Source organism: Passer montanus, unplaced genomic scaffold (genome assembly GCF_014805655.1).
Source record: "Passer montanus isolate IOZ18808 unplaced genomic scaffold, ASM1480565v1 scaffold115, whole genome shotgun sequence".
NCBI classification, from domain to species: Eukaryota; Metazoa; Chordata; class Aves; order Passeriformes; family Passeridae; genus Passer; species Passer montanus.
In genome coordinates this window covers 358257-383136 of record NW_024358167.1, presented here as the reverse complement: position 1 = coordinate 383136, position 24880 = coordinate 358257, and the positions used below count along the sequence as shown (strand labels likewise).

The following is a 24880-nucleotide window of genomic DNA, read 5'->3' as shown; positions in this document are numbered from 1 at the left end:
GGAAATACAAAAATTATTTTTAGAAGTACAAACCAGGGACAGGAAATACAAAAATGAAGAGGTATTACATACTGAAAAAGAAACTAGAAAAATAAAATCAGAAAAATAAAATCAGTATCTAGGTTTCCTTTTACTATTCTACAAGAGTGCTTAAGTTGTAGCAACCAAGATGACAAAATTAATTCTACCTTCTGAGCCTTCTATTTCTGCCTTTGAAGATCAACTACAAAACCCCAACAGAGGCTTTTGGTAAGTGCAATTTTATGTCATAATTTTATTCCTATTATGTAATTTTCCTCCTTGGTTTTGTTGCTAAAGGCCAAAGGCTGGAAAGAAAAGGCACTTTTGTCTCCAAGCTGCACAGTTAAAACATCCAATGAGTTCTGCTGCACACAGCTTTTACTCTATAAAGGAACTCCCTCCCTGAGCCACAGGCTGCTGCAAAGGAGGTGCCACTGTTGAAGAGCCTCCACAGGGACTGCACTGCTGCAGTGTCCACTCCTGCACACCACAAACCATGGGCACCTCTGTCTGTGCCAAGTTCTTGGAAGCTCCTACCACGAGAGATTCACAAGCACTTTACAAGATGCTGCTCTTCTTGAGTTTGGATGAGAACCTCTGCCTGTCTTTGGTGCACTGCTCTCAAAAGCTAAGAAAGATGTTCTGGAGCTGCTTTTTCCACCTGTCTCTGCTTTTGAGTGAGGGAGTGAGAAAAGATGCTTTATGAGAACTATTGGAATGTAGCCTACAGGGATATGAAATGCATCAGAAGCACCACAATAACACTGTGTGCAGGATTCATCTCAAGCAAGGAAGGGAAAGATTGGATCCAGGAAGCAGAGCTCAGCACCAGAAATGCCCTGGAAGATGTGCCCATGGCATGGGACATGGTTCTCCAAGTTCCACCACTGCTGGGAAGGCGCTGGCTTGGAAACAGAGCACAGATGTATCCTACGTTACTTGCCCAAAATAATGCATTTATCAGTCTGTTCAGACAGCTGAGAGTGGGAGTCACCTTTCAAATCCCACCTGTATGAAGAGGCAGGATTGAAGTTCAGAAATAAACACCAGCAAGAACAACAGCTGAACTTCTGGATTACTCTAAAGCACTGCTCAGAGTGAGGAGAAAACATTTTTGGCCACGCTGCTAGGACACACCTTGACATCATTGTGACAGGGGTGCTCACGGCACAGATCAGAACAGGTCGAGGAAAAAGGAAGATGAATCATGAAAGATTTCCATGGAAGTCCAGAGAAAACAGCTACAGTTGGAAAACAAGTTTCACAGAGAGATAGTCTCCAAATGGTGTCAAGATCCAAAGAAATAATGCCTGTTCCAGAGGCCTGGAAATGCAGTTCATTTACAAAAATACCACCAGCTAACCATAAAAATGTGTTTGAAAGTAGTGGAATACTGCAGCTCCTTGTATTAAAGACTAATGACTTCTTCATTCCTGGAAGTACCTTCTACTTCAGTACTTCAGCTTAAGCCTGTCAGTGACTCAATCAATAACCCATTTCCTCTCAGGCATGAAAAAGGAGAATCCTCCGCAGCTTTCTCTGAAAAGGTTTTACATCTTTATATGTGTCCCCACAGGAATTTTCAACAGCCATTTTCTTTTTCCCCCACCTGCAATGTCAATTCAAAACAAACAAGACCTCTATTGTATCCCAAAATCAAGTGATTTCTATGACCAATCCAGTACTTGTTCTTGTTTCCAGACAGTCAAAGGATGACATACAATAAGAACTATTAGACAATAATTTTTTTTTAAAATTCAACTATAATATGGATGAAATTGCTTCCAGGGTAAATCAAGATCAGAAAATCAATGAGCTTCTACTAATAAGCTGGCAAAATAATAAAAATAGACAAAAGAAAAAGGTTATAAAACCTGATCTAACCATTTTCCAGACTTGTATTATCAGCTTGCAAGTAAGGCACATTAAGGATTAAACATAAAAAGCTTTTGCCAAATGTTTGAAACAAAGGTGGCTATCAATTGTCAAAAAATGTTTTTAATTTTTCAATTTATGTAAGGCAATTCTTCATCTGAAAATTTTCCAGCAGTAACTGTGTTGCTCTCGGAGTCTGAAGTCAAAATGAGATGAAGTTTAAATACAATTCTGCACATTCAGAAAAAAGACAAGTTTGTGGATGTGAAAGAAGTCATGTTCCAAACCAAAGAAATGAGCATAGCACTGCACAAGTTGATACTGCTCGGACCACCAGGTTTTCATCAAGATCTTCTCCTTATGCTCTGACTTTCCTGAGTTTGAAAGGCCTACTTGGTTTTCTGCAGAATTACTAACACACTGCTAACTTTATTAGGCACAGTGCCAGGAAATGTTCTGGGTGGGTGGTGATCTCACGGAAGAGCCTTGTCCTGCCCCAAAACAACACCTTTACAAACGGCTATGGACCTGCTGCCCTAGGACATGACAAAAATCAAATTTACCTGCTCCTCTACTGTCCTTGCCTGGAGAACCTGGGAGTGTGCAGTGCACATGCACCCACTAAGCAATTCCCACTAAGCAGCACCATCCACTCAGTGGCTCCTGCACTGCTGAAACCTGGCACAGACAACATGCAACCTGGGCAGCACAGGGCCTGGTCATGCAGGGACATGCACACAGCAGTGGTACTGTACCTTTGCCTTTCAGTCCACACAGAAAGGGCCAAAAGAGGAGAGAAAAAGCCAGAAATCAATGTAAAAGGAAGGAGTGAAGCAATGAACAGCACATATGTGACAATCTCCAAAGACAGAGAAACTTCAGATTTTGCTGAGTGTTTCCTTTGGGTAATGTTCCCCCTTCTGATTAACTCAAGAAATGATGCTGTGAAGGTTAGTGTTCCAAAACCAGGCAGTTTAAAAAGTGGGTTTATAAATTTGAACTTCATTGCATTGAAGACCAAAAATTAGAAATCTGAGAGGAAATAAAACTGGAAGTCCACTGTAACATAACTGGTAAAACTATTTTCACCCTGGTACCAAAGAAGAGCATCTCCAGACCTCCAGACATCCCTTCCTACCATCTCTTCTGCAACACTTCCAGGATGTCAGACTTGGCATCTAATCCAACACTAATCCAGAAGGAAACTTTGCTTTTCAATATTACACGTGCAGCCTGAGAACTGCTCTGTGATAATGTTTCAGGAGTCAACAGAAGCATTCAAAAAAGCAGATTGAAAATTTCCCAAATCTTCTATAATAGGGACAGAGCAGACAAGTCATGAGTACAGGTGGACTTAGGAGAAGAGACAAATTAGCTGAAATCAAATGTATGAAAGAAAAAGTAAAGTTTAAAAATGTGTTAGTGACAATTCAGAAAAAATTGTTCAACCAGAAAATGGATCTACAATTTTGCATGCGAAAAAGAGGTCATGTTCCCATTGTACAGTATGTACAGTATAAACCCTCCACACACAAACCTTCAGGGACTAAGTCAGACCCTAATTTACAAATCTAGTTAAAAAAAAAAAAGTCGAGTTATTGACTGGTCTGCAGAAATTTAGTCTTGGTTTAAATTTCAGAATAAACCCAAGCCTGATCTCCAATCCTATTTTGGCACACAACAAAGCCTTCTAGAGCCCTATCCTGCCAGGTTTTCTCTCTCTTTAGACAGATCTGAAAGCATTGGGATCAATGCCCAAGTTGTAGTTACAGAACTGAAGGAAGTCAGCAGTGAATAAGTGTCCAGGAAGCATCCTGAAACAAAACTGGACACTGTCCTTCCATTCCTCATCACTTTTAAATTATAGCACAGGGTCATGGAGTAACTTCAGTTGTAAGGGAGCTGTGCATGGAGGTCTCTGGCCCAGTCCTGCTGCTCCAAGCAAGGTCAAAGACACCAGCCAGCTCAGGGCCTTGCTGAATTTTGAATATCCCCAAGCAAAGAGACTGCACAACCTGACTCAACTCTTCCTCATGCTTCAACACACTCGGGATGAAAATCTTTATCAGAGCTCCCCTCAGTGCAGGTCCACTGCCCCTTACCCAGCATCATGGACCTTTGGGAAGGATCTGAGGCTCTCTTCAATCCACCTTCCCTCTAGAGAGAAGAACTGTTTCAATATTGGATTAAGCAAATGGCATTAAATAGTTTAATGCTTAAATACCCAGGAAGGTGAGTCCTGCACTGCCACAGTCTTTCCCATCTCCCTGGAGTACCCTGTCCCCTTAACTTTTGGTCTCTAAGAATTTCAACCAGCATCAATAAACACACTGAAATTTCTAAACTGGGTAAGAACTGGGTGCTGCACAAAGAGCAAAAACCCCAAATGTGACTGGGAACAGTTCTAGAGCTGTTCTGGCCCAGCTGGTAAGCTGGGCAAACAGAGGCACGAGTTCAGAAAACCTTATAAGAAAGTTTGGTGATAAAAGGAAGAACAGAATGACAGGACCAGATGTGCCTGCCTGGAGCAGGGGAAGGGCAGGGAAGGAGACACCCAGGGCACAGGTCTGCAGGCAGCCACGGGTCAGAAGCCCCAGTTCCCAGGGAACACAACTTCCACAAAGCTGACACCTATTCAGACATAGGGCAGAAGGTTATTACTGATGATGGTTGCACACAGGTTGTGGTCTCTTCCACATCAACACAGAGTATCTTCTATTCAAACACAGAAAAGGCTCTTTAAACAACTCCCACATGGCTAAATTTCTCAATATCAAAGTGCCAAACCCCAACAAAACATGAATAAGGATGACAAACACTACTTCTGCTTCATTTCTTTACTGAAAGAAAAACACATATAGCACAAACAACATCCTCGAAGAAACTCAGACTGCAGTTATAAATCAGGCTGGCAGTTTTTGGCTTGTGTTTGCTTTTTTTTTTAAGATCATTAAAATGCAAAATAACTCCAAACTTTATTTTTAACTTACCAAATATCAGTGCTAACCCATGGGAAGTCCCCACTGCTATCAGATTTGATGCTGCCTGAAAGAGTCATACAGGAAGATTGAAAGCAGAAGAAACATCTTTCACAAATCCACCTCTTATTAAGCAAAGTTTGCCAAAAGGGGAAGATTTCAAAGGTTATAACTTTTTTCAATTTATAAGTGACAAACACAATTCCTAGATGAAGACAGACAGGTACTACACCTGAACAACCATCACACAGATTATCTGAAGATCAGAGGGCTGCTTTTTACTCTACTGTTTGAAATTCAAATGCTCAGAGTGGTACCCACAGCAAAATTGCATCTCTCTGAAGTCAGTCTCATTCTTTTGGTGTAGTTGCATGAGTATAAATACTTGGGATTTTATCCTAAATTAGCTGCCACTTCTACATATGAACTCTTCTAAAACCCTGACCAGTGCTGGTCCCCTGAAGCCAGTCCACAGCAAGCCAGAGACTCCAACTTCTTTCCATGGGGAATTAAACAAGTCCTATTAAACATATCCTCCAAGATCCTACTGCACTTACCAACCTGCACCCAATGAAATAAAACTTAATAGAAATCACATAATGCTGTAGATGTATTCATCTTGTTCTACTTTTAATTTCTTAACAAGTCTAAGTCAGATTAAAACTTAATAGAAATCACATTATGCTGTAGATGTATTCATCTTGTTCTACTTTTTTATTTCTTAACAAGTTTAAGTCAGATTTAAAAAAATTCAAATGCCGTAATGTCTGGATGTGTAAGAACAGGTTTTTATTTTATGTACATATCAGCCACAGCATGTTTCCAACTTCACTGCGCAGCCTTTTGCCTTAGAAGTGACAACTTTTTCCTTTTCTTTTTTTAAACAAAAATATATTTTCTTATGGGCTGCTGTTACTATAATTGAAGGGACTCAGCACACCTTTAGTTACTCCAACTTCACTGCGCAGCCTTTTGCCTTAGAAGTGACAACTTTTTCCTCTTCTTTTTTAAACAAAAATACATTTTCTTATGGGCTGCTGTTACTGTAATTGAAGGGACTGAGCACACCTTTAGTTCTTTTTTAAAGCATTAAAACTCACTTCACAAGGGCAAAACAAACACTGACTGTATTTAATCTCATTAAAATGCTTCTCTTCTCATTTTATTACAGGCAGTTTCACTTCTGACATACTTAGATATGATTAGCATGCTTGACTAGTTACTTTTTAAAGCATTAAAACTCACTTCACAAGGGCAAAACAAACATTTACTGTATTTAATCTCATTAAAATGTTTCTTTTCTCATTTTACTACAAGCAGTTTCACTTCTGACAGACATGATTGGCGAGCTTGAACTCAACAATTTTGATGCAAATTGCTAAGCAGGAGTATCCTTTAGACAGCTTTTCACTTAATACTTCAAACAGACAGAGATTTTGAATGACCTCAACAATTTTGATGCAAATTGCTAAGCAGGAGTATCCTTTAGACAGCCCTTTAGTTAATACTTCAGACAGAGAGACACAAAGATTTTGAACCCATCACTTGGAGCACTCCAGTTTAAGTTTTTATAAAAAATGGTTAGGAATCAAAGCAATACTTGGCAAAGAAAAAACAATTAGGGAAATTCACTGTGGGCAACAGATGGAGACAGGTCAGGTGCTGAGCTAAGAAGCCCTGGTGATGGCATAAAATAGGGAGGGTGTGGGGCTCGCTCAGCAGAGGGGCAGCTGGGCAGTGAAGGAAGGCTGGACTCTGCCCCCAGGGAGCTTTCAGGCTGCTGCTCCCACTCCTCACACTTGAAAAGTCAAGGAAGACACATTTACTTGTTTATTTATGTCTTAAATACTGGTTTAACAAACTGGCATGAAAACAAAATATACAATCCTTGAAAACTGTGAGAGTACTTACAATTGCAGTGGGCAAGCCAGCATCCACTTTGTCCTGGGGAAACAGGAGAACCCATGAGTGAGAAACACAACTCCCAGATCATACATGTCTGATAATTAGAACAATTACCACACACAAATAAAAATCAACACCAGCTGCATTTTAGTAGCCCCACCAGGGCAGCCAGAACTGAAGGAACCACTGGCCAGAAACACCCAGAAACAGAGAGGAGGCAGAATATCCTGTAATTCCAGGTCAAAGTTACTGTGCTCTTCTCAAAGAGCCACGTGCCTGCTGCAGGCATTTAGCACACCCAGTTCCAGCACTTTCAAGCACACTTTCATGTTATATGAACATTTCCCACCAAGTTTCATGACATCTAGCAACACAAATCTGTGCTAAAAGTGACCCACCACATCACTGCTGCAGCAAGTCAGCTAAACCCTGATTCACTGCTGCCTAGAGCCTACAGGTGAGTAATTGATGCCCCTAACATGGTGTTACACAGAACTAATAGTAGGGCCAGACAGGAGATCTCACACACACCTCCACACATACCAAAAGAGTTTCACATTTTTCTCAGTGGAGGTGCCCAGAACAAGACACTTACTGCTGCAGACACTATTTGGGCAGAAATTCCTTTCAGGAGTGAGAGTCGTATCACTGATCCATGGAGTGAGAGAGAATCTGGGAGTTTTTTCTTCCTAAGGAATTAAGAAACAAACCAAAAAGCATTAGATCAGAATAAAAGCTTGGAACTTTGCCTAACCCACAGTCAAGCCAGCAGGTAAATTCTGCATACACCTGTAACTCATGCAATTTCCATTCTTCTCCTTGGGGCCACAGAATGAGGTAAGACACAAGATAATCAGCAAAGCCTGCTTTGCCCTGCTGTGCCTGTACACAGTTTGGTTTTAACTCATCTCCTGGAGTAAAAAAAACTTCCCCAAACAAATGGCCAGTTTCAAGCACACATCTGCAAGCCTTAGAATTCACTAATACATCCTGAAAGCAACACTTCAGCTCCTTCAGTGAGGAAGTTTAAGCTCATAAAGGTGAGTATCTATGGAAAAATGCACAATTGGAAAAGGCTCATTAGCAGAATACAAACCCATAGGAAAACTGGGTGTATGGTAAAGAACAACCTTCAATTAATACACAGCTCACCTGAAATGAAAGCCTAAGTGCTTCTGTTTATAGAGAAAATGTCTTTAAAAACTAACTAGTGCAGGATCAGTTATTTCAGAACAGCACTGGTAAACTCTAGCAGGCAGGACAGGGAAATTCCCCAGCTGCAATTCTGTTGCCAAGCTCACACCACCAGAGAGCCAAATTCCCAAAACTACCAGGGAAACATTGTGTTCTTCTCTCTCCAGAGGTGCACTACCAAGCAGCTCCCACGGAGGTTCATCAAACATGTTTTTAGTAGCTGGCATTATGGCTAAGAACCCATAACCATGGCAACCAGCCTTACCCAAAGGTGACAGAACACCTCTAGGTTTTTCTGCATACTCTGCACTGGAAGAAGTTTAAGCAACTCCAGGTAACATTTCTCTCAGTACAAACAAACTTGTTTGAAAAAAGAAGGGACACAGAGTCTGTACACCACCCTGTACCAACATAAACCATCAGACAACAGAGTGTTTATATCCTGTGCAACTGCTCATGGCACACAAGGCAGCCATGGGAGTGGCTCAGGCCTTCATTTGAGTAATTAATGACACAAATCAGCAGTATTAGAGTTAATTATCATATATTAGATGTCAATATTAGCAGTCCGCTCACAGAAGTGACAGCAGCTGCCTTTTAAAATAACCACCAGCTGCTTTCAGACTAGGTCAGATACCCATTTGAAACATTTTCTTTAGAGTCACCATGACTCAGTGCTTCAAAGATTTCATTAAAATTCAAAGAAATTTAACTGATCTATCTCCCATAAAATGCCATTATTGCTCAAACAAGCCAGCCCCCAGTGCAACTACAAATCCCATCTTTGCCTACGTGATCCTGGAGGAATAGCAGTATTTTGTGAATAATGAAGAATTTGTTTCTAACAGATGTAAGCAGAACCCCTTCACAAATGGTTTGCTCTCCCAGGGCATGAGGCTGCAGTACCTTTTCAGGTGTGTCCTGTCCCCACTGTCAGAGCTGGCCACAGAAGAGGTGTCATAGGAGTGTGTATCTGTGTTATCAATGTTCAAGAGAAAGGGATCCTCCAAAATGAAAGACTCTTCTTCATCATCAGTCTGGAGGGCGAGAATCACCACAGCTTGCTAAATGCTCAAAATGCACAACAGCATCACTGAAACACTAGCAAAGCAGCATCAGTTCAGCAGGGAAATGGAGAAGGAGAAAAGAAAAAGAAAGCCTCAGATTTAAAAGCCAGAACTATTTATTACTTTACTGGGCTCATTCTGTGGAAGGTTTCCAGAATTCACAGAAGTGGGCTGGAGATCAGGTCAGCTAAACTTTCTTCCCCAAATATTACATACTCCATTAAAACTTTAACTGACCTTTAACAGAGCTGTTTCCAAGTCTCCAAATTGCCAAGACAAGGACTAGAATTATCATCATCTACTCCAGCACTTCACCAAGTGGCACAAAGAGCCCAGAAGTCCCTCCAGCTGCCACGAGAGTTGATTTTGCTGGTTTCTCAGCTCTTCTGTTTGCAATCTCTCTCTCCTTTCAGTCTTAGCCTGGAATTTTTTATTATAGTTTTTCAAAAGGCCATTCTCCCTGATGTGTTCTAACACCAGTGCATCTCCTGTTGGTCTCTCAGCACAAAGCCAGAGGGAGCAAACACAACTCCGCAACTGATGCCAAACAAGCAGGGAGCAGAGCAGCTGCCCCTCATTTCACTTACACCCGGCAGCCCTGGGCTCATTAAGCAGCTCTTTCTGAACTGCAGCTGTTTGTCTTTTTGGCTCAGACACATTCTTCTCTGCTAAAATCCTTTTCAGAAAATGTTTTGCCAGTCATTCCCATCCTACATTTACTGAGATACTTACAATAAGACTTGGTCTGCACTGAACTATATTTTCTTCATTATTACCTCTCAAGTTTTAAGGCTTGGAATCTACTCCTCTGACATGGATGTCACTGCCTATCCTTACAGTTTCAGATGACCCAAATTTATTAAACTTCTACTACTTAAGGCACCAGCAGAAACAAGACATAGCTACCTCTACTACTCCTCTTGTTTCTAGCCTGTCTCTGTTTGGGACACCTTATATGTGAAAGGAACAACACAAATGAAGCTGTGAAGAATCTAGCTCTTATCTCCTCCCACCATTTCAGAACTACTCTGAATACTCTGTAATTACTTTTAACTAAAAACAGCTGTTTGGTGACCCTGACCTTTAATAGGCTGCCTAGACTTCAGGTGACTCTCCAGATCTACAGATGAATGTGCTTGGACTTGATGAAAACCTTTTAGGCTGTAGCTGTGGATATTTAAATTTTTTTTTAAACCCTACGAAAATTCCATATCACACACTATAGAGCAATTACTCCACTGAGTATGCACCTGCTAGCTATCATCAGAGAACCACGGAGCTCTACTGTTTTATTTTCCAGCAAAAACACAGTAAGAATACAGGAAAACACGCATGTGCTGCCCCACCTGACTCCTGTGTCAGAGGGTTCACTCACCTCATTTAGGATGCTCTCCAGCGTTGGAGGGGTATCAACTTGAGGAATGTCAAATTCTTTGTCGTCAATCTGTACAGCAGAAACCACAGCCTGAGTTTAGGTTGCCTACTCCGCCTTCCACACCGTAATTAAAGCCACATAAAAAGCAGCTATGCACACACGCCTCTGCCGGAAAGGCAGAGAGCTCCCAGGGCACGCTCACACACAGTTTCACCTGGCTGAGTGAGGACAATATTTCCTTCTTGGAGGCTGTGTGAGACTTATTTCCAGAAACAGTCATAGAATACTTCTGATGTTGACAATAAACACGCTATTGCACTCTTGCAGCAACAGTGAAATTAAATGACTCTGTACCGGCTACGTAAGGCACCCGCCATACAGAACTTTGGGGGTTGTTGGGTTTTTTCCCTATGTACGGTGAAAAACGCGAAATTTCTGTAAATGACAGTGGCAGTGCCCCGTGTCACCATGCAGGAACGACGCCCCCGCCGACCCTCCCTCCGTGTGCCTGAGGGGCCCGACCCTCCCTCCCTCACGGGAGCGCGGAGGAGCCGCCGACCCTCCCTCCTTCCCTCAGGGGCGGCTGTGTGCGGGCTCCGACCGTCCCTCGTGGTGTCCCAGGGCCCCTCCGACCCTCCCTCGGCGGACCCCCGGCCCTGCGGGAAGCGCCCAGGCAGGCACAGCCCCGCGGCCCGGCCGTGCCGCCTCCGCAGCGGTTCGGGACGCACCAGCTCGCTGCGAGAGTCCAGCTCACGGTCGAGCTCCGCCACGCTCAGCCGGTGCGCGGGCGGCTCCGGGCACGGCTCGGCCTCCGCTGGCTCCAGGGCCGCGGCCATGGCCGGGCCGGCTCCGCCGGGACTCGAACCCGCGACCCGAGCCTCCTCCCCACGCAGCCGCAGCGCGGCGGGGCCGCCCCCGCGCCAGCCTTAAAGGGGCCGCGCACCGCCGGCGGGGAGCGGGGACACCAAGGACACGGAACCGTGCTGCTGCCGCCGCAGGAAAATCTTGTCTTTATTGAAAAATCTCGCATCTGCTCCACAACTGCGGTTGTCATCCCGGACCCGATGCGTGCGTCAGCCTCCGAGGGAAGAAAATGAACGAAATTAACAATAGGCGCAGAAAGGAGAGGCAGAGACCAACATCCCTCACGCCGCTTCATCCCACGGGGCTTCAGCTGAAGCCAGGAGGGATTTGCTTCGATTCCCCATTCTGGAGCCTAAGACTTGGCGTGCACAGGGCCAGGATGCAGCATTGGCCCAGCAAAGCCAAGAAAAAACGTCCCTTTTTGGAGAAGATTCAAAACCTTTGGGAATTCATGGCCAATTTTAGACAAGGCAGGAGATGGTGTAGGCAGATTTGGAGCCCAAGCATTTGTGTTTTCTTTTAAAAACCACTTGGAAACAGAAAGCCATGTGGGGTCTCCAAGAGCCCTTGCCAGCCAGAAGGAAAGGAGAAGGGCACAAATGTAAGATAAAACACATTGGAAAGATAAATACGTCCAGTTTCACAATGCCAGGCACCCAAACTATGCTGGCCTCTAGTTTGTGTTTCAAAGTGACTCTCCCCGTGTGCCCAGGTGGAAAAATGGCCCCTCTGGTGTCCCAGCAGCAGCTGGATCCCTGCTGGGGGTTCCAGCTTTTATGGTTCCAACTCAAGGCACAGAGAACATCCTAGACCTGTGCCTTGCCTTACCTGTTAGTCCTCCCCGTTGTTCCTCCTGCAGGGGAGCTGTGCTTCCCTGCTCTCTGGAGAAGGCTCTGTCTGGCACCTAGCAGCAAGAGCACACGGATGGGACAGGAACATCCCACAACTCCCCTCCAGGTGAGCCAGAGCCAGGCAGGGCCCCCTCCTGCTGTCCTGGGCCAGGTCAGCTCAGCAGGGACAGCAGAGGCTCTGCCTGGCCAGGGCCACCTGCTGAGCTCTCAGCCAGTGCACAGCAAGAGCTGGGGGAAAAGCATTCCCAGGAACAGGCCAGCAACATCAGCAGAGAGCTGCAGGCTTTAGAGATGCCTTAGGAGCAGCAGGTAACACATAAGGAAGAGAGTTTTTCTCCTCAGGAATGTCATTACTTTAGACCACACACACAAAGCCAGTGCCTGTGGTAGTGCCTCAGAAGGTTGGCTGGGCAGGGAAGAGAATTTTTGCAAGGAAGTGGCTCAGCTTTAGAGCTATGCTGGCCCTATGCTCTCCTCTTGCATGCACATCTACAGGTGTTTGAAGCTTCAGTGACCCATTACCAGCACAGGCTCTGCTCCATGGAAACCCTTCCTGTCCCCTGCCAGCTGTTTCAGGATGGTCTTCTGCAGCAATGGTGCATCTGCTCCTCTTACAACAGCCACTAATTCTCCTCCCTGGAAGGTGTGGAAAGCAAATCAGTCAGCAAGTGCTCAGGTTGTGTTCTCTGGGCTCTGGACTTCCCCACAGCAGCACATCACCCACACTCTCTGTACCAGGCCCTCCTCCCCTCAGAGCTGCTCTGCCTCACAGCAAGAGGGAAACCTTGGAACAACCTGCTTTGTGCCTCCTCATCAATCTCAGCATGAAGCAATGCAGATTCTGAGAGGAGTGAGATCCTGCAGAAGCAGCAGGCTGAACCTGAAGGCTCCACAGGGCAGCACACTGGCTGTATATTCTTATCTGCACAGCATTTGATTACCAGTAGATACAGAGCAAATAAAATTGTCCCATAACATGTTAAAGAAATAAAACATACTCCCCAAAGGAACGTTGTTCCCACCAGCAGGTTATATTTATTGCTGTGCAACCACTGGGAAAATATTTTCACTCACTGTATAAAAGAGAAAGACAGGCTCACATTGTCCTCTGTATTTCTCCAGAGCATCAATGGAATCAACTTCAGCCTAAAAGGAATGTAAAATAAAATAGGAGTTTCTAGAAAAGCATTTCTGCTCCAGAGGGATGCACACACAAGTGCCTGGACTCAGACACCCTCAGCGGGCTGGTACTCATCCGCCACACAGGAGAACACCTCTGGGTCCCAGACTTAGGGGACACAATGACACTGGTCAGAACCAGGGGCACAGCCAGCTCACAGCTCAGTTCCGGAGCCTGAGGAGCAGGAAGATGTCACCTCAGGAGCTGGAGCAGCACTCCTGAGGGACAGGGATCTCTATTCCCAGCAGCATGCCTGGCTGAGCTCCAGAGAAAAAGCCTGAGAAGTGAATTCAGATCTCCTGCCCATGAGGCTGAGAAGTGCCAGGAGGAGCTGCAGTGACAGCAGAGACAGGAGGGCTGAGCCATGAGAATCCTCACTGCCCTCAGCTCTGTCCTCAGTGCAGAGCTGCCCCCAGCCAGGAAAGGCACCAGAACACAGAGTCCCCTCATGGCTGAGGCAGGGAGGGACTTGTGAAGGGCTCCAGCCCCAGGGCAGGGCAGGGCTGCTCTCACTGATACAGCAGGTTGCTCAAGGCTGTGTCAGTTTTGAGCTTTTCCAATAATCAGCTCTGCACAGCACTCTGGGAACTTGTCCCAGTGTGCTACACTCCCACCTGAATACTTTTCTATTTACTTGGCCTTTCCCTGCTGCAGCTTATTCCACTATCTCATGTCCTGCTGCTGTGTTTCCCTGACAGACATCAGTTTCTGTCTTCTCCATCCTCCCCCCACTGGACATCTGTCCCTTTTCCTCTCCAGGGTGACCAAATCCAGCTCCTTCAGCTTCTCCCTGTACATGAGAGGCCATGTGTTAATGGCTCTGTCTAATGCAACTTGCTTAAGTAGAAATCTGGACAGCATAGAGTAGTTGAAGGCTGAAAATCCTTAATTGTATGAATTCTTACAGATATACCCAAGCCTCTGTATGTGTCAGGTTCACTCCCAGCAGCTGCAACTCCTACACTGCTATAGTACGGGCTAAATATTGGAAATAGAAGTGATTTCAGCCCTTAGACCTCAGCTGATTTCAGAGGACTGGGTATTTCAAGCAGTGCCAAGTGAGATCTTACCACAGCAAAATGCAGGAGATTACTGCCAACTTCATTCTTGATTTTTTGGAACAGGTTCACTACTGGTTTGCATGGGCCACACCAGGCTTGAAACACATCAATGACTGCAAGCAGGAAAATGGGTCAGAACAAGGCACAGATGGGCCAGTTTAGACACAGACCAATAGACCAGTGCTAGAAGGGCTGCATTCAGCTCTGAACTGGGAACCCTTGCAAGGTTTGAAATGCTCATCAGAGGACAGAATTACATTACAAAATAACAAGCTAAGAATGATGTGGAGGAGTCTTAAGTAGAAACATGGACATGGCTGTGACCTTGGAGATAGCAGATGTCCCAGGGCACTGCTGCACAGAGGTAGAGCATATGAGGTTTTCCCAAGAGGAAAACTTTGGGAGCCAGAGCTGTTCCTTGTGCTGGGGACAGTCCTGCTCCAAGCAGTGGAGACTGGACCAGCACTGCTTGGATTGCATGGTGACTGTCCCATCATGCAACCTCCTTGCTGGTCTCAACTTGGTTAGAATATTTTTTTCTTCCATTCAGGGTAAGGGGAATGGGGAGACTGTCTAAACATCCTGAACACTAGTAATTCCTAACAGTCCAGGCATCCTTTCAACACAGAACAAGAGCATTTCAGTGTGCTGACCAAACCCTTACCAATGAGTCCTTTGAGACACAGCACTTCTTCCCAAAGCTCCTGGCTAGTAATGTTAATCTGTGTGGAAAATTGAAAAATAGAGTAAAAACCACAGTAATTCATCAGGTACTACCCAGGTGCTGCAAACATATTGACAAATCACGCCAGAGAGACACAGCTGCCTGAAGAGGCATTACCTGAGCACTCAGGAAACTCCTCTGACCAGCTCATCAGGATGTCTTACAAGATCCAAGGAAAGGCAGAGAGAAAGGGCAGCAGCATCCAGCCAAGGGCAAGTCCTCTCCTGTTCAGTGGCACTGCTGGGACAGTGGCTGCCTGGGGATCCCAGACTCAGTTTGCAGAGGCTTGTTCTGGGGCTTGGCTGGGGGCCCCAGACTGGGTTCCCAGACCCACAGCCCCTTGTCAGGGTCTCCATCTGCCTGCCCAGGGTTCCAGTTGAATCTCGCCCCATTCAGGCCCAGTCCTCACAGGGTTTATGAACCACCTGATTCTCCAGCAGCAGTTTCTCACCTTGCCTGCACACGAACTCTACTATTTGAGATGTTTCAGCCTTGATAAACTAAACTAGTAAATACACAATTTCCATGATGTGTGGGCATTAGAGGGTGGTCTGAACCCAGCATGTCCCTACCTGAGTTCCCAGCTGTTACCTAAAGACTTCCAAAGCACAGTGAGCAGAGAACACAAAGTTCTAGGCTGGGAGGGGCCTGTGGAGTCCTTCATCTAATCTCCTGCACAAAACTCAGCATCAGATCAGCTTGCTCAGGGACTGACCCTGTCAATGATGCCCTAGACCATTCCACACACAGCACCACCCCCTCTATTATCCCATACTCCCAATACTGTTATTAGAAAGGATATAATCCTTCACATTTCCCCCATCTTACAGGACTTGCCCTTCAGGATGTACTGAGAAAAACATAGCAAATTAAAATAAAAAACGCTTGTGGAGAAATGCAAGATCTGGTTTTGTTCATCCTGAACAATGAAGATTCCTGATTCCTTCCTCAGTGGGTATCATCAATCCCAGCTACATTTAAACTGCAGTGGAAGACAGTAACTTGCATCAAGGCCAGCTATTTCACAATAATTAACACAAATGGGCATTAAAGGGCTGCTAAAATCTCAAAGCCAAGAATTCCCAGGGTGGAAACTCCAGTGCAAATGAAATGCCCTCTCTCTCACAGGTGTTCAGAGCTGTGTCACTGGGGGTCACACTGGGCAGTTTCTCCAGGGCCTTGTCTCACTCAGGGAACAGGGAGCTGCTCAGACTCCTCTGTTTATTTGCCTGTTCAGCACATGACCCCAGCTTAGTTTTCTCAGAGAACACCTGCAGAACTACATTTAATTATTTATTCCTAGTGCTGGGACCACCCTCAGAGTGTTTCACAGAATGCTAATGAGTCTAAATGATTTATGACAGTATTTTGTGATAATGAATTTGGCCATAAGTTCAAATGCTGGAGTTAAGTACTGCTGGTACTCTTCAGGCTTTGCTAATTTGGATGTCCTGAGGCTGCTTGGACTTGGTTTTAACAAAACCAGATCCCTTCCAGGACATCCCCTTATGTTCAGCTTTCATCTGCAGATGTAAAAAATCCCAGATGGGCAGATGTAGACCCAGATTTCCCTTCACTACAAAAGGGGCATGGTCTAGTTGATATCAAGTTCCCCATCCCACAGGAACACAGCTGGACAAGCAGCAACAGAAACTATTCCTACCCTCATTAAAGTGCCCCTCTTTCCTTGTTACACATGCTCACATTTCCCAGTTTAAACAGTGAAGAAACAAGGTCATAAGAACCCATAACATCTTTCATTATTTCTCTCTTGTGAAGACAGAACTGCTCTCAAAATTTGAAGCAGACCTGCAGAACCCATTTTTGGTTTCCAATGTTTTTGTGTTGTGAACTGCTCTTAGAATCCCCCTTCTCCACATGCAGTAGTTATAAAGCATCACTAGGTCACCAGTGCAGTGTAAACAAGAAAAATTCCTCTACACATCACCATAGAATAGATTGTTCAGCCCTTGAGTCTTTCTTGTATCTTCTAGCTTTTCTACCTTTACAGCAATCTTTCTGAATACGTGACCTGCTCAGAAACGTCCAGAAACTCTTGCCATGCAGGACATGTGCCAACCCCACACAAACTCCTAAATGTCCTCTGAGCTATTACCTCACAAAACAGAGGTATTTTGGTCTCTGACAGCAGCCAAAGCTGTGCTAGGCCCCAAGAGCCCCAAACACAACCTGCAGCCCTGCAGCAGCTCCCTCTGCACCCCACAGCCCTGACTGGGGCATGTGTGACCTGCCAGGTCCTCCCACGTGTCCCAGCTGCCTCCAGAACACCTCTTCCCCATAAGGACCTCACAGTGAGGCTTAGCCAGCAGAATTTGAGATATCCTAAGACCGAATTCCATTCTTTGCACTTACTGAGCCTTTACAAGGTCTACTAAAGTCCTGACTACTACTGACCTGCAGCACCACCTCCTTTTTCTTTGCAGCCATCCTTCTGCAGAACAGGGTCCTCTGAGCAGCTGTCCCAAGCACAAAGTGCTACAGATGGCTTCTAATCACCTGGATCCAAGTGCTGGCCAACCTGCACCACAGAGAGAGCTTTTTACCTGGCTCTGCTTCTCCAGCCTGGACACAGCACCCACAGCAGTGCTGCAGTGCCCCAAACCTGGACTCACCTTTGCACACACCTCCCCCAAGAGCTGAGGTGCTGCTGCGTGGCCTTAACTGCAGCTCCCTTCCAGAGCCTTGTGCAGCAGCTGGCAGGACTCCAAGGCTGCCATGGCAGCGCTGGCATCGCCAGGGCAGCGTCAGCCCAGCCCAGCCCAGCCCTCCCTGCTCCCTCTCCTGTGGCTGCAGCCCAAGCTCAGCTCCATCTCCCCTGGGACTCCTGGAGCAGAGCTGCAGGAGAAGCCTTTCTGCCTCCTGTGCCTGCCTCACCTGCCTGGCACCCCCAGCCCAACACTCACCCTCCACTCCAGTCTTCCCACCTCTCCTAAACTGGGGACTCAAAGCAAGGTATGGGATCCAGGCATGACCTCACAGCACTGAGCAAGGGTGTCCCCCTCCAAACAAGCTGTTTGTGGTTTTCTTTTCCTCTCTGCAGTGAGAGTAGTGCCAGTGGCCAGCACCCCTGGCAATGCCATTTAGGCAGGGCTGCTGCTCTTACCCATCCCTTCCCACACCTGGGCACACCTTGGAGCTGCTTCTTGTCACACAGCACACGATGCCTGCTGCCCTGGTCCTGCAGCTGCTCACTGCCTCCTGGCTGAGGATTCAGGTTTGGTTCATCAAGGACTCCAGAATGTCTCTTTTTGTGGCAATCAGCCTGCAGAAATGCCCTGGTGACTTTGACCACCACTTGCAAACTGACGGCTCTTGTGCTCATATTTCAGGATTACCAAAGAAAGCCCTTTTAAAGCCATTTTCTACTCTTCAAAAACCTAATCTCAGGCACCTCAATTATTCCTCTGTCTGCTGCGTCACTGCTTCAGCAGTTTTGTGGAGGCACAGCATCCACGGCAATGGGTAAAGGCTGTAAAAATAAATTTTAAGAAGTATGAGATGCTTGCCTTTAGAATATCCTGGCACAAGCTGCTTTACACAGGTTACTTCACTTCTTTCACTGCCACAATGCAAATCTGTGACTGGAACAACAGCCACAAGATGTTTTATTTAATTTTCTGTGTGAGAAAGACAGTCCAAACATGGAATGAAAGTGGTGGGGAGAGCCAAGGGTACCATTGTCTGACAGCTGGTGTCCCAAATGCCCTGCTCAACTTCACTTGGTGGCAACATGTAACCTCTGAAAGGAGGACTCCCATCACTACACCCATGTATAAAGAGATGACATACTTATCAACATCCATCAGAATGGCTTTTCAGCAGAGAAATGGCCCAAGAACAGCAGAAATCCTGGTGATATGATGTCCAGACAAACTTTGCTTTGGTTCTGTAAGCAATCCTGGAATTCACAAGCTGCTGCTACCTCATTAAGTTGGGAAAGCTTTGAGTGACCAGGAAAATCTGTCCCACTGTGAATCTCGGGCTGTAGAGAAGCTGACGCAGAAAACTCATATTTCTTCAGGAAGCTGAGAAAAATCTAGATGTTCTGGTAAAGTTCTTTTTATTTACAGTATTCTTCTTTTTGTACATACCTATAGCAACATCAAAAATTATTCACAAAGTTTAACTGACTGTAAAAATGTTCTCATCCAACAGTTTGTCCTCTCTACACCTGTTGAAAATGTCAACTGTTCTCATGCAGCAACAAGATTGTCTCAGCATTGGTTTTTAGTTTTTCTGGCAGAATTTTAGGAAACCACCTCAAAACTTATACAGAGATACTTTTACTCACCTTTTTTCTCAAAACCTGTAGGCACCAAAGTTCTATAGAATCAAACTCACATTTGCTTTTAGAAACATGAGTTGGGGAAGGATGAGAAGAGATACAGAAGAACTCAAGCTCCTAAACACAGACAGGAGTGCAAATGGAGCAGGGAGATGCCCACTGGACAGTTTTGCATTTGCCTCAGAATTTTTTTCTCAGTTCAAGCAAAAATATATTTGATTGAATTTTATATTCAAGACTTTGCTTTTGAGGTACTGAGATTTAACAAGTTCTCACATATTTTTACTTTCCCTTTTGTTCAACCCCCAAAGTCCATCATGAAACATGTGCAGAAGGACATTAAAAGCTGTCAGTCACTTACTGCAATGCCTGGGGGAAAAGTGTCAGGTGCTCACTTTTATTTGTCTTTGAGAGTGGAAGAAGTTACATGAAATGCAGATATTCTCCTTTGCAACCAAGTGATAACAGTTATCTGATATACAGCATATTCAAATTCCAGGCCAAACTGTGGTCACATTTTCTGACACAAAGAGTTACCTTGGAAAAAAAAGTAAGGCTGTCATCACAATTTGACCTTCTGATTAGAAATAAAAGATTTAGATAATTATCAAAATTGGTTAGCAAAGTTACAGACTTCTCTTCTTGCTGCAGCCTTCCTGAAGCTCAGTGTAAGAGAAGAAGGATTTGGTTTAAGACATCGTCTGCAAACTCTAGTGCCTGTTAGTGCTATGTAAATACAGTGTCTGGAGAGCCTGACTATGGACTATGGTCTAAACTGAAACCAGAAAGCACACCTGGGCAGAGAGTCAGAACCCTGAACTGCCTGAGGAGACAGGGAAGGCTCTGCCTTTCCAGCCTGACCTCACACAGTCCCCTTCACTTGCACTCGTGTTTCCCCCTGCCCTTGCAGGCACCATTTCAGGAACATCTGGACAGTCCAGGCTTCTGGATGCAGTCACACCCCACCAATTATCCAGCAATCTAAATCCATGCATGTGTGTATAGCTGCATATATACAGAAAATCTGGAGCAACGTTACTGAGTATAAAACAAGACAGAACCCCCAGTTTCTCCATCCCTTCCCCAACTTAATGCACCCAGTTGATCATTTGTGGAAATAATTTGGAAGTCACTTAACTATTTGTGAAGATAAAGGATGCAAAACAAAAGCAATCCCTTAATCCTGCTTGCCAGCCCTTCTGGAAGGTATAACTTCTGCAACACACTGTTTGCTCCACTGATATCAGTGATCAGCAAATCCTTCTGACCATGAATAAGCCAATCCTTCAGCAATTAGCTGAGCAAGTTCCTGGCTGGCAAAGCAAGAGTTTATTCCTGCTGATCTTGCAGCCACCTGCTCCTTTCTGAAAAGCATCAGTCATGCTAACCCTGAAGTATGAGCTTGTTTTCTAAAAATGTAAAGAATCCCAAACCCAATCCAGCTGGTCCATTCCATGGATTTGAGCATGTCATTGATACCAGGTGATCTTGTATTGTGGTAGAGAACACTTGGACTTTGTCAGTACAGAATGTGCTGCTTGGAATTTGGAATCTATTGTCTCCCTCTATTTTTCTCTTTAAAAATGAAGTATAATGTAAGTTAAGCTGAAGTTCAGAAATGCATATATTTTACTTAAAAACATTCATCTCTTCAAAATTCAAAATAAACTTTATGGGATACAACAGTTTGGTTTTTTTTTAAATAACATTTCATTCAAACGGTATATAATTCATTGAAGTATTCGTACAGCAAACAATGGTTAACCCTTGAAAACCTGTAGAAAAAGATTTTCACACAAAAAAAAAGGAAAACCAAAAGTGAGGTCTCACACCCACACACTCAGCCCAGCACACACACACACTCGAGCACCCACGCACCCACACAAGGCTGCAGCAAAAGCAGAGAATTGGAGGCCCAAAAGGAAAACGATGACTGATTGTTCTATCTGAGAGTCCAGGTAGCTCAGGGAAAAAAAAACCCAAAAAACCAAAGCAACCCCCCCACCCCGAGTCCTCTGAGTAAAGAAACTACCTCAAGAAAATTCTCAAGTGCACTGGAGACCTGATCATTCGAACTGTTTCTGCAAAGCAGCTCCCTGCACCTGAGAAAAATGCAGCCCAAGGTGACTTGTGCAAATATAAGGAGTCAGGAGTATCTCCTGCTATTCCTTAAGTAGACATGAGGGGTGTCCACAGATTCAATTAGTCTTTGATCATGCAAGGTACTGCTGGAGTGCTGTCTTCGCCCTGCAAGAAAGAACACACCATTAATTACAGGAACCTGGCTTCCTCAGCAGCTGCAGCAGCTTCATGGGCAGGCTCAGTGTGCCAGCAGAGAGGGAGGGAGGATGGCTGAGGAAAAGGCTCCCTCACTTTGGAAGGATCTGGCCTGTGGTGCAGAAATGCTCTGTGGGGGTTGTAACTGTTAAAGAATCCCCCTGGCATCCAAGGATAACCTGATCCAGCCAAGATCACTGGTCCCAGCACTAACTGAGGAGCTCCCAGCATGGTGGGGCTTGGGATGTGTGCTATACACACCTTCCAAAATCCCTTAAGGGCAGGCACTGAAAAGCAATTGTTTTCTGCTATACAGGTGTACCATGAAAAGCAGGTCTTTGAGCTGAGAAATCAAGGAGTGTCAACTCAGAATATACTAGAGGCACATGAGTCCTGTCAGGAATCCTGTAGGAATACTGGTCCCACCAAAAACATACAGTGAGGTGAGAGGGAGGAAGGAGCCAGTCTAATAATGCAATTTATGTCATCTAATATTGCACAATGTTTTTGTTAAAACAAAAACACCTCCCACCAGTCTGGGGTTACAGTTCCATCATCACATGGGCTAATTTTGAGTTTCCGCCCACCTGAAGTGAGACACTTTGCTCTTCCTTTGTCCCCCACAGCTCCCAGCCTGCTACCATGACCTTAACAGACTTTTCCAGGACCTGATACAATTCATCAACATGGAAGAAGATTATTTTTTTCTTTCTTCTCAGCTTCCTGCTGTGATCACAAGCCATAATAGCTTATGGGGGGCTGGTGTGGCAACAGTGGGATATCAAAATGTTCCTGATGACCATTTTTAGGGCTAATACTCTGGCACAGATTTTAAGATGAGAAGCCCTAACTTTGCTACAAAGATGTCTCAGAACACTAGAACATCTTTCATAAAACCAAGAATACCAAATTTAATGGATTTTAAAAATAACTGCCAGTTTTGAGTTGTGTTGTCTGTGTGTGACATCTTTCAAAGATCAGCTTTTCTCCTTTGTAGAATAAATATGGGCTGTTGCTAACTGTAGGTGGGATAATTGCAAAAGGTTAATATAAAACCCCAGAAATTGTCACTAACTTTTGGATTGTGTGGATACTAACACAGGTAACAGCACAGGTGTGTGCAAAGTTACTGTTGTGCTTAATTAGTTAAAAGTAATTTAATTGAGATTAACAACTGTGGTGATCTCGTGTTATCTTCATACTCACTTGTCACACAGATTGGGATCTGAGGACTGACTCAGTTTGTGTAGAATATCTACTACTCCCATGTCTCGGAGTTTGTCCTGGCGCTCCTGTGAACCTGCAACAACAACAATCCCAGTGCTGGGAGGGGCAGCAGCCCAAGAGGCTGCAGGACAGCAGAGGGGTGGGAGCAGGAACCAGTCAAGGAGGGGTAAGGAGCAATGTCCAGCCACAGCACAGCCATGGAAACATTCCCTCAAGCTCTGCCTGCTCCCCCAGGGAGCTCCAGCTTCTTTTGCTGTGTTCTGTGCACACGTTTGGAGCCAAGAACATCTTGAAGGCAAAAATCTTTATCCTAAGGTATCCTGACTTCAGCTGTTTTATTCTCATCTCCATGATCTCACAGGATCTGGATGCAGACAGCATTCCCCTGGTGGTGTTTCTGAGCCTGACTTTTGCCCTCTCCTCTCACCATATTCACCTGAGCAGCACCATCCTTCAGCCCCCTCCTGGAAACCTCCCACTCTGCCAGGCCATGACTCCTCACCAAATGCCTTATCCATTGCTCCCAGTTCCACCCACAGGTCCTTTAGCCGGTTTCAGCCCAAGCCACTCAAACCAGCCATACTGTGGAATTTCTTTGCCAGAAATCCCCTTCTAATCCATTTATTCTCTCCAGTGAACTTGTTCCCTCCAAAAATGAGTTTCCACAGCCCCTCTAAGATCTGGAAGCTCTTACAAGAATTCACTTTCACTCCAATAGTTTAGAGACTTCAGAGAAATTCTACAGGTGAAAACCTCCCCCTGTGTCTCTCCAGCTCCTGTTTATTGTCACTGTGTCCTTGTGCTCCCCCAAAAGCTCTCTGCATCCTCCTCAGTGTCTCCTGACCACTCCCACATTCCATGTTACACCTATAATGATGCTTCCCATTACACTTTGGATCCCACTGCACTGTGCACTGTAAATATTGATTACTATTCCACAAAAGCTTTTTGATCAGGATAGTAACTTGTCTGTGCATTAATAAGGAGGGTTTCTTACCTTCCTCTTCATTCCATATGAGATTAGATATACAGAACATGGCAGCAAGCTGTAGTTTAGCATTTGAATGACTCTAAATATAGAAAAATAGAACTCAAGTTTAGAAGAAGAAATTCAGAAATTCACAAGACATATTTTGGCATTCATCATGTAATAAATAAGATAGCAAAGCTGGGATTAATTCTTCTCTACAACTTCTCTCAAACATAGGGCCATAATATAAGGCACTTGAGTAGTGGTCAATCACTTCCTTCCAAATGTTTACTGACATCTTCAAGATATGCCTTTTCCAAGTTCATTAAATGTTTTCTATGTAGATGACATCACTGTCATGTTTTTATAGGAAATAAGCCCTGGATTTTCCTTTTAGTCAGTTCTTTTGTACACCTCTGTCATACAGAACTGCACTTACACCCCACTGGTTATATGGAAATTAAATGCATGACAGTGAATAACTCACAAAACAAAATCCTAAAGCACTTTCCTCTTTTCAGTCATGCAAAAGACCAACACAAATCCTGTAAGAGAAATCCCCCTTACCATGTAGTATTTGATTTTCTGCAGGATGTCATCATTGGTCATAATCAGTTCTTTTGCTGTCGTGCCATCTGCTATATTGGCAAGGATACACAATGTCTGAAAGAGAGAAAAACTGGGAAGTTATTTGGCCCCAGATCACATCCCATGACAGCTTCTCTGACAGCTCTGAACTCGGGACAAACAACTCCTTTAATTAGTTTTAATATCTTTAATCTGGAGTTTCCAGCTTGCTCACATCTAGGGCCAATGCCAAGGAGTCACCAGCTGTGGGGAGCAGCCCTGGCCAAAAACATTCATCACCATTTTAAAATGAAGAGCAGCACTCGTTAATTTATTGCAAGAAAGAACATTTTAAGTCTCTTATGAAAATCTGCAACATATAGGAAAGAATAAATGCCCTGGAAAATAAAGCAATCTGTTCTTTAGCAGTGGCTGGGG

General features: G+C 44.8%; 2 protein-coding genes across 7 annotated transcripts in view; both read right to left on the bottom strand.

The window, feature by feature from the left end:
• The window catches only part of VPS8 (VPS8 subunit of CORVET complex), a 74044-nt gene extending 56180 nt beyond the window's left edge, over positions 1-17864 (bottom strand). Inside the window, exons 1-13 of one of the 4 annotated variants that reach the window (XM_039696947.1) lie at positions 17511-17864; positions 15036-15093; positions 14381-14484; positions 13205-13276; positions 12653-12766; positions 12108-12183; positions 11144-11493; positions 10416-10484; positions 8880-9010; positions 7375-7468; positions 6786-6818; positions 4887-4941; positions 2652-2657 (exon numbers count right to left, since the gene is read on the bottom strand). In XM_039696947.1, coding sequence (XP_039552881.1) covers positions 2652-2657; positions 4887-4941; positions 6786-6818; positions 7375-7468; positions 8880-9010; positions 10416-10484; positions 11144-11251 — 496 coding nt within the window. In that variant the 5' untranslated portion in view covers positions 11252-11493; positions 12108-12183; positions 12653-12766; ... (2 more) ...; positions 15036-15093; positions 17511-17864. Of the gene's footprint in view, positions 1-2651; positions 2658-4886; positions 4942-6785; positions 6819-7374; positions 7469-8879; positions 9011-10415; positions 10485-10629; positions 10748-11143; positions 11494-12107; positions 12184-12652; positions 12767-13204; positions 13277-14380; positions 14485-15035; positions 15094-17510 lie in introns of those variants that run through there. The other 3 variants (XM_039696945.1, XM_039696946.1, XM_039696948.1) reach the window with 3 other exon arrangements.
• Positions 17865-19159: 1295 nt separating this feature from the next.
• Positions 19160-24880, bottom strand: part of ARMC8 (armadillo repeat containing 8) — a 63049-nt gene continuing 57328 nt past the window's right edge. For all 3 annotated transcript variants that reach the window (XM_039696949.1, XM_039696950.1, XM_039696951.1), the window contains 4 exons: positions 24443-24538; positions 23903-23975; positions 22885-22978; positions 19160-21648 (listed from right to left, as the gene is read on the bottom strand). In XM_039696949.1, coding sequence (XP_039552883.1) covers positions 21615-21648; positions 22885-22978; positions 23903-23975; positions 24443-24538 — 297 coding nt within the window. In that variant the 3' untranslated portion in view covers positions 19160-21614. The remainder of the gene's footprint in view (positions 21649-22884; positions 22979-23902; positions 23976-24442; positions 24539-24880) is intronic.